We start from the raw sequence: 10,041 nt of genomic DNA, 5'->3' as shown, positions 1-10,041 counted from the left end.
GTATAAGCATTATGACACCTATTTGGGCTTCATTATTTACACAAAAAATGGGGAAGATTAATATGTCAATGTCCTCTAGCCAATGACCAACAGGAACCAACCTGTAATTGAACAAAGTGGATATATTACTGATGGCAGCAAGGGAGATTTCACACCACGTTTAATTTTATTTATTGATTTGAGAGAGAACAAGAAACATCCATTTGTTGTCCCTCTTATTTATCCGTTCATTGATTGATTCTTGTATGTGCCCTGACCCGGGATTGAACTTGCAACCTTGGCATAATCAGGAACATGCTCTAACCAACTGAGCTACCTGGCTAGGGCTATGATTAGATATCTTAATAAATCTTATGTAGAATGAAGGAAAGCTAGAGTGAGTTGAACGGGGAGAGAAGTAGCAGTCATCAGATTAGTCAGGGAGGAAGGACAGTTAGTATTTTGTGAGTTTCACAGTAACCTAGGTTTTGTCTGTACTAAGATAACATTATGAAATGGTCTATTTGGGCTTCGTTATTTACACAAAAAAATGGGGAAGATTAATGTGTCAATGCCCTCTAGCCAATGACCAACAGGAACCAACCTGTAATTGAACAAAGTGGATATATTACTGATGGCAGCAAGGGAGATTTCACACCACGGAGAACCATAGATATCTAAGTAAAAGGTGCTAGAAAGGACTTGTTATTGGATTGGAGCTCATGTTAGATGATTTTAAGCAGGATCAAAGGAAGTATTTCTTATATCCAATTTACAGATGCGGAAAGGAGGCTTGGAGGTTAAGTAACGTTCCTGATATTACCCAGCTTGTGAAAGGCAAACCACAGATTTGGACCTAGGCAATCTGGCTCTAGAGCCCATGCCCTGTGTAGTACAATATTCTGCTTTAGGGAATGATGAAAAAAGTCAAAAGGTAAAGGTTCTTGAACTGGCCAGCCTCCTGGACTTGCTAGAGGAAAAGCCAAAACCACCAAGGGATGGTGCCAGGATAAAGACTAACCCAACTGATTCCAGAGCAGCCTCCTCCAAGGAGGGCTTGTCATTTGACTATGGCCTTGCTTTGGTAGAGTTGTATAGGAAGATGGCGGGAAAAGTATAGGAATTAGTCCTCAGGGGATCCATTCTAATATTTCTTCCTTCATTCACCTCAAACATTCCCCTCCAGTGTCCAATGGACAGAGATATAACTGGGAGCAGGCCAAGGGCTTCTTTCCCCTTCTGCCTCTCTCAGTTACTTCTATCTTCATCCCCATCCCACCCTCCCCCCTAGGTTATTCATGTGGAAATGCAGGTGCTCTCCTAGATGGCTGAAGGTTGCAATCTTCCCAATATCCCCAGAAGTAAGGGGGATAAGGAAAATGCCAAACGTCTGTCCTTAAGCTTACCACAATGAGTGGATGCCAGAGCCACTTTACTTACCCAAATCAGATTTGAGAGTCTTAGGACAAACTCCCTCCTTCATAATTCTCTCCCTTACTCAGTGTTTAAAGGCACCATTAAAGATTCATTCCTTGGATCATCACTGGAATGAATAACAGTTTAAATGAAAATGAATAAGATCATTGGACCCTAGAAGTAGGGAAGGAATAATTTTGGAGAACTGGGACTGGAATGTCAGGGGAAAGCTTAAAACAGAAGAAGTAAAAATGAGATAAATATCAATCCTATAGTTTTGCCAAGGTCTGGCCTTGAGCACAGTACCTCCAGAGGATTAGCCTCATGAGAAGAAGAGCAAAATTTACATGCCCATTGACTCCATTCTTTCTTTTCCAGCCCTGCTGGAGCTGCAACTTCTACTAGATCACATCTAGATCCTAAAAAGAGCCAAGGGGAGATCCCCTGTCTTTCCAGGAACCTGAGGTGTTTCTGTGAATGGGCATCTTATCGATCAGATATATGGGAATTCCACAAATTTCTACTAAAATGCAGTCATACATGGCCACTATAGTCCTCCCCAGAGTTCTAAGAGCATTTGACAGCAAGAGTAAGATGTTATTTTTCCCAGCTCGTGTGGCTCAGTTGGTTGGAGTATTGTCTCATACAGCAAAAGGTGGCAGATTCAATTACCATTCAGAGCACATACCCAGGTTGCATGTTTGATCCCCAGACATGCAGGAGGCAACCAATGGATGTTTCTCTCTCACATCTCTCTCTCTCTCTCTCTCTCTCTCTCTCTCTCTCTCTCTCCATCTCTTTAAAATCAATAATTAAAAAAACTGATTGCTCTTCTCTAAAAAAAAGGCACAAAAAGTAGGATGTGATTTGAGAAGTTGTGGGAAATACAGTACACCCCCAAATGTAAACATTTCAAGATATCTCTCCTTCTAGATTCCACTGAGATCCACATTAGAGATATTTTTCTTGGATTTCACCCTCACATTGTTCTAAGTGATCTAGTATAAAATATGAATATCCTAGGGGGGGGAGTCATCTGAATCAATGATTAAGTCTTGCTGCTTCTATATAAAGTATTTAGTGCTTGCCTTTTTCTGTGGCTTAAAAGGACACTGTGGCACCATAACAGGAATGTATTTAACACTTCTAATCTGTACACTTTTACAAATGGCTAAGGTGGTAAATTTTACATTGTGTATATTTTAATATTATATATACATATATATAGATAGATAGATATACATCATATATATATGATGTATATCTATCTATCTATATATATAAAATCCTAATATGCAAATTGTCCCTCAGGAGTTCAACCGACCAGAAGTTGGATCACTCACTATGATGTGCACTGACCACCAGGGGGCAGCATGGAATGAAGGAAGGCCCCAGCCAGCAGCTGGCAGCTGGCAGCCACTAGGGACCCAACACATGCATGAATATCATGAACTGGGTCTCTAATATATAGATAGATGATAGATAGATAGATAGATAGATAGATTAGATAGATATAGATATAGATATAGATATGTAGATATGTAGATATGTAGATATGTAGATATATAGATATATATGTATATGAGATATCCCCCTGTATCATCTTCATTCTTTTCAGAGGATGAAGCCAAGGCCACCAAGACTCTGCTCTTCTTCAAATCACAACTGAAGGGGGATTGATGGGGTAACCTGCTGCAACCTTTTGCACCAAGGATTCAGAATCTGGAGAAAGGGCCACACGCAAATGGATATACTAGACAAGAAATATAAATTTAGAAGTTATTGGGGGAACCAGGCAGAGACCTACTCTCTAGTGGTGGCTCTCCAAATCTCTGGTCCCACTGCTTTTTATTTACTAGAATATACCTTTTCCCTTTAGCAAAGCAAACAGGCATATCAAAGGTAAGGTTTGATAAACAGTAAAAGATTATCAGGTTAGGGCAGTGGTTCTCAACCTTCCTAATGCTGCGACCCTTTAATACATTTCCTCATGTTGTGGTGACCCCCAATTTCATTGTTACAAATTGAACATAATTAAAGCATAGTGATTAAGCACAAAAACAATATGTAATTATATATGTGTTTTCCGATGGTCTTAGGTGACCTCTGTGAAAGGGACGTTCGACCCCCAAAGGGGTCATAACCTACAGGTTGAGAACCGCTGGGTTAGGGGATTGCCCTGAGCCACTATTATCAACAGAACAATCAGTGCATAGCTTTTAGCCCTTGCGAAAGACCAAGGTCCATCAGCCTTCTGACAGACCCCTTGCATTTATTATGCTAAGTACTTGTTGGTATTTGCCTCCAGCAGTAACCTGGTCCTATTTTCTGACATCTTGCACAAAAAGAAGAGTTAAATTAATAGCATTATTTGGCTTTCTGGACAGACTGTAGGTTGTGTCATGTAACAAAAGGGGCTGAAAAGTGACCACCCACCTAATATCTCCTAAAGCCATTTTGAAAGATGGTTCAAGTTCACCTAAGATTGACTATTGACCAATTTAACCTATTCACCCTTGTTGGTCCTCAGTCATGCACCCTTACATCCACAGAGCACTTTAAATTGCTCTTCCCCCTACTTCCCTCCTAAAGCCCACAGCCCATTCTTATTTCCATTCATTCTCTTCTCTTATGCCCTCTCTTAATCACTGACCTATGTCTTCAAAATCTATACTACAGTCCTGGTGGAGCCCTGAAAATACAATACTATTGTCATAATTTGTTAAAGGCACTGTGGGCATTTAGGAAAAGGGGAATAGAATAGGATGGTGAGACAGTTATGCACAGATGCCTGGTATTCCATGATTCTGAGAATGGGGGAATTAGGCTCAGAAATCTGGCAACTAGTGGCCAAGTCTCTCCAATCTTTTTAAGCAACGAGAGTAAACTTTACATAATGAAGAATTTACTCTTCCCCCAACAACTTCCCGAAGAAGGAAAATGAAAATATAAACTGAACATCTTATGCTTTTATAGCTGCTGTACTTTCCCTAGCCTTTCCCTGCATGTTATTTCACTTGACCCTCAAATTCCCACCAGTGGAGTTGGCCCAGAGAGGTTAAGTATTTCACTCTGAGAACAAAGCCTGCTAATTAGCAACGCTAATGCTGGACCCCAGTTCCCCTGATTCTGGCCCTGCCTTCTCTCCAACACCACAGCACATTTACTTTAGCATTCAGGCAAGATTGTTATTGTTTGGAAAGTATTTATTGATACAAATCATGTGCAGATCTTTGGTTTCTAAGAGATGGCAAATTGGAACAAAGATGGTAAATACAAAAAAATGAGAAATCCCATTTATATCCCACTAGAAAAGTGAATCAACAACACAGAATTATGTCTGTAATGGTAAAAAGCTCCCATTTCTTTTTGCACTATGAGCACTTTCAGATATTGGAACTCAAAACAACTTCTGGTCAGGCTTTGTTCCACGCCTCAAGTTCCAAGTAAGAGATTGTGGAACTTCTTAATTATTATTATGAAGCAAAGTTCTGAACCTGAAGTGAAACAGGATCTGCTTACACAGAAGAGAGAAATAGACTGCTGGGTGGTTGAAAAAAGCAGACTCTAATTTATTAGAGTCACATTAAGGAGAAGGCTAATATTTTCCCAATTTGTACAGTCAGCTCATGCTAGTCAGGAAATACATTATCAAAACTGGAGGCTAGCCAAACATCTAGTGTTGCTTTTTTCTCTATATATTTTGCTGAGCACAATATGATCACTTCAATGCCGGCGACACCTTCACTGGGTGGTAGAGTGTCCAGACTTCTGGGAAACTTCATCATCTGAGACACAGTTACACCCCTGAAGGTGTTTGAAGAAAGCGACTGGCAGTAAAGGAAATCACTCTTCCCAGGCTAGTTCACTTTTTTCCCCACTGGGGAAGTTCTGTAGCTACTCTTGCTATGTGTTCTTAATAACTAACCTAATCATCATAAAAAGTTTAAAATATTTTTAAAACCAAGATTTTTTTTCTGTAAGATTTGTTTTACATAGCTGGCACATTGATGTTTGTCATGGGCATTGTCTGAACTGATCCCAGCTTCTTTCCTTCCTTCCTTCCTTCCTTCCTTCCTTCCTTCCTTCCTTCCTTCCTTCCTTCCTTCCTTCCTTCCTTTCCTCATTTATATGTTTCATTAATAAAACAATCTTGTGTCCCAAATTATGCCACATAAGTGACTGACATTGTTGTACCTGAAATACAGACACTGTTGTAATTATTGGTCCCTTGGTATGCCAGATAAATGAGGGGCACTGTTGTACTTGAAATACATTTCTGGGGAATGGCTTCTCCAGAATGCATCTGGCATGGCTAAGTATATATGCCCTCCCTCCACACACCACTCAGGGCTTCCTGCCTGGCCTGGAGATGATTTCACAACATCCCCTCTCTTCCTATTATTGTCTGGGACTGTTGCCCAAACCCTAGCCCCCACCTGCACGACAGGGGACTATCTTAGTGCTGAAACTGGAACTGGAGAGGAGCCAATGGAGCAAGGCCAGTGCATCTTCAAGGAGTTGACCCTGGGAATGAAAGTAAGATCATTTAACTTATTAATAGCTCCAGTAAAATAACAGATGGGCTATGAAGTTAAAATCAATGCCTCAGACGAGGTTTGTGTATTATCAATGCATTTAAGTTAACCATAACATCTTTGTCCTGCTATTACTGAGAAACCATCAGTATTTAAGCAAGTTGGCTTAGTGTTAAGAGGTGATTTTATGTATTTGATGAAGACCAAACAGCTATCATCAGGTATAAGCATTTAAGCCCTAAGCAGACAAGTTTCTGATGACCTTCTTGAGACAAGGATAATAAATCAATACTTATACACTTCTAAATTTATCCATCATTGGGTAAGATTGCTTAGTTCAAGCAACTTCCCTCTGACTTAAGATTTACACTATTTGGTGACCTTTTTCTCTTTTTAATAAGCCCTTTGTTTGCAAGAGTTACAAAATTGCCTTCTAAAATTTAACTGTGATAATAGCTATGATAGGTATGAGGGGTTTTTTAAGTGTACCATGAAATACTGCAAAAGGAAAGTGGGAAATTCTTATTTTGAAAGTGCTTCAGAATTAAGGAAATGTATAAAAGTTGTTCTAATTTTTGAAACACTTGAAAAATAACCCATTTAGCCCTGTAAACCTTTTCTTCACCCACAATCACATCTATCCTATTGAAACTGGATATGTAGATATAAATATCACCATAATCCAACCTCCAAATCTAAACATCGTTTCAAAAACAAAATAAAACTAAAAATCCTTCTCTAAATACTACTTGGTCTCAAGGCTGGGATCTTTGAGAGAAGAGTCTTAGGTTATTATTTAAGCAACCTTTATTACCTGCCTCTGACATTCCTCAGGTTACAGAGCAGGGGACATCTGAGCCTTGCATTCCATGGATGAAGCAGACAGCTGCCATAACAACTAAACCAATAAGAGGAGAAGCACTTAAGGTACTGTGATGATTCATCCAGCAATGATTACTCATTTCAGAAGATGGATGGCAAAGCTACTAAAAATCAGGCAAGTTACCTTTGGGGTGACAACTGGGTGCAAGAAAACCATACAGTTGGGTCATAGGTCTTCCCTTCCCATTTGTGCCCCTCTCCCCCTTCAGTCCCTATTATGTCCATTCTATTCCACAGACTGGTCCTAATGTCCTGCTAGCTCCCTGCTGAAAGAGGGAGGGAAGGAAATGATATCTAAAGTCTCTCCATTTTCGTTGTCTCTGTCTCTAAGGCAACAGGAAGCTGGAGCTGCTGCAGCGGGGCCTGGCAGTGATGACAAGTCCATTGGCTCTGCAGAGTGAACAGTCCCTGGCAGCCCCTGCAGCAGCTGCCGGTTAGATGGCCCAGAGTTCTGATAGACTTCATTGCTTTCAGTTCAATGTCAAGTGTTGGACGTGTTGGATTCAGTTCCCAGAGGGCTTGAGTGTGGGCTATCTGAAGAGAAGAGAGCAGAGGCAGTTTTAACGCAGTTGGATGTGTAGGGTGGGAATGGAGGGGGAAGTGAATCGGGGGAAGCAGGAGAGAGGAGAGAGAAGAGGGAGAAACTGGCCCCGAGTGGGTAGGATGATGCTTCTTCCAAACAAGTTTTTCTGGCTGCTCATCACTGTGTGGGCCTTAGGTGAGGCGAACCCTGGAAGAGGAGAAGAGGAAGAGGCAGGGACCATGCCCAGGGATAATGAGAGAGACGAGGAAGGCACAAGAGAGCTGAGCTGCGGTTGTGGTTCTAGACCCGCTCGGTGCTCTGGGCGAGGGTGGGCAGTTCCCCAGGGGCGAGCTGATGGCATCCCTCAGCGGGTGAACCGGAGGCAGTCTCAGCGTTGGCTGCGGCCAGGGCGCCTCCCGTGACCCACTGGTGTTCAGGGCAGGCCTGGGACATCTGGTCCTGGGCGTCCATGAGCTTGCGGGAGCGGGTGTAGGCCAGGATGAGGCCTCCAGCCAGGCACACGCAGAAGATCATGATAAGCAGAATATAGAGATACGCGTCGTCGCCCTTGGAACTGGTCACCTCGCTGCCCAAGAAGGTGTCAGGCAGGACCCCCATGCCCCTGTTGGGTCCGAGGCCAGCGCCCAGGCCACTGGCATTGCCCCGGTGCTGCAGCTCCAGCAGCAGGCGGTTCAGAAGGGCTCGCAGCCGCTGGCTCTCGCTGCAGTTCATGGCTGTCTGGGAGTGACAAGGCGGCTCCAGGACCCTTCTGACCTTTCTCCCTGGACGAGCGTTAGCAATGAACAAGGCGAAGGAACCCAGCTCTCCCTTGGGCTAGGATACACAGTGGCTGGGGGTGCCTGCTGCTGGGGCCTCCTTATTCCTGAACCCTTGCCCCTCCTCCCCTTCCCCACCACGCCCCCTCCCGTCCCAGGCTGGCTCTTGCCAGGATCCGGCTGTCTCCGGGCTCCAGGGAATGGGGACAGCTGGTGAGGGGAGAAGGAGACAGGGAGGGGGTGAGGCCGGGAAGGGGGAAGGGGGCGGGGACTGGGAATGCGTGAGACCCTAGGCATCACAGGCTGTCAGGGCAGCTTGTTCGGGCCAAGCCTGGACCCTGGGCTTCGGAAGAGATTTCCTTCCAAGTTCTGGCCACCTGCCCTGCAGGCCCTGCTTTGCCCCAGGTATAATATCTGGCCCCCCAAAGCAGTCCCTGCCCCGGGTTCCTTCAGCTCTTCAGTGAAGCGTTAGCCGAGACCCCTTTCCTCATCTTTTTTTTTTTAAATATATTTTATTGATTTTTTACAGAGAGGAAGGGAGAGAGATAGAGAGTTAGAAACATCGATGAGAGAGAAACTTCGATCAGCTGCCTCCTGCACATCTCCCACTGGGGATGTGTCCGCAACCGAGGTACATGCCCTTGACCGGAATCGAACCTGGGACCCTTCAGTCCGCAGGCCGACGCTCTATCCACTGAGCCAAACCGGTCTCGGCCCCTTTCCTCATCTTATGGCAATTACTGTCATAGACAAAGGACCCTGGCCTAATTTTTTAGCCCTCCTTCCCTTAGTGGAGGACAGTATCTTATTCAGAAGACGCTCAGACCAAATTCGGTGACTGAATGGTTAGGCACTTGCAAGAAAATCCAAAGCAGAATAGGACTCACTGGTCTTCCAATAAAGTTTCTGATAATACACCAACCTCCTTGGAAGTACTGTTGCTCTGATCTCCTGACATGTTTTTAGAGATGCCCACACATCTTAGCATGTGAGTGCCCCATCCATGATGTGACCCCGTTTTAACAAGGTAAGCCGCCTTCCCAGAAAGGAAAGCAAGTTCTTCCATTAAAAGGAGCAGGGACATTAAACTGGCCCTTTGACTACACTGTCTAAATGTCTCCGGGACTGAAAATTGCCAGTTTTAGAAAATATACTCACTTCCCCCACCTGCATCCAGTTAGGCCAGTACTCACTGTACCTCTCCAGACCTTGGCCACAGGTTTAGGCCCCCTCAGAAGGAATCTTCTTTTAGGGGAAACAAGGCAATAAGACAAAGATCAATCTAGAGTATATCAAACTGGGAACAGATTCAACTTCACAAAGGAAAAGTGCTCAAAAGACAGTACATAGGGGAAAAAATGAGGTAGTTCTGGTTAGATCTGGTTGCAAGCGGTTGCCAAGTGAGAATAGAAAGGATGAAAGAAAAATATATGCCTTTATGCACACCTTGAAAATCAATCTGCATGTTCCAGAGCATGCAGTCCAGGGGGCCATTTAGTCTGCAGGTGCTATGCTTTAAAAAGGAAGGTTTTCTGGTACTTCTGCCTATCATCCTCTAAGGAGCTACATACTACATACAGCCTCTGTTGTTGGGGTATGTGTTTGGCACAAACTATACTTGGGGTCTCAAACAGAGCCTTCCTTGCTTTAACAGCATCTACCAAGGTATCTGAGACATTACACATAATCCTGACCAGTGGCTCCCTCCCAATCACCGTGCCTCAATGTCTTCACTTCAGAGGGGCTCAGGGAAGAATTGATAAAGTGACTTGGCCTGACAAATTCCAGAAGGTACATATAGGAAATTCTCAAAATAGTCCCAGCCTAGGGACAGGACTGTTAAGGTAAAAGACTGTTCTTAACACATGCCCAGAAATCTCTAGGGATTACTTGTTGCGGGGGGCATGGAAGAGGAAGCCCCTTCACT

The 10,041-nt window shown here is 43.7% G+C and overlaps 1 protein-coding gene across 1 annotated transcript; it reads right to left on the bottom strand.

Annotated features, from left to right (window-relative positions):
- Nucleotides 1-7,638: 7,638 nt before the first annotated feature.
- KCNE5 (potassium voltage-gated channel subfamily E regulatory subunit 5) lies at nt 7,639-8,130 on the bottom strand. Its single transcript, XM_006771360.1, has one exon. The coding sequence runs from the start codon at nt 8,068-8,070 to the stop codon at nt 7,639-7,641; it is 432 nt and encodes a 143-aa protein (XP_006771423.1). The 5' UTR covers nt 8,071-8,130.
- Between the last annotated feature and the right edge of the window lie 1,911 nt (nt 8,131-10,041).

Source organism: Myotis davidii, unplaced genomic scaffold, assembly GCF_000327345.1.
Source record: "Myotis davidii unplaced genomic scaffold, ASM32734v1 scaffold85, whole genome shotgun sequence".
Taxonomy (NCBI): Eukaryota; Metazoa; Chordata; class Mammalia; order Chiroptera; family Vespertilionidae; genus Myotis; species Myotis davidii.
This window is presented reverse-complemented; position numbering and strand designations above follow the sequence as displayed.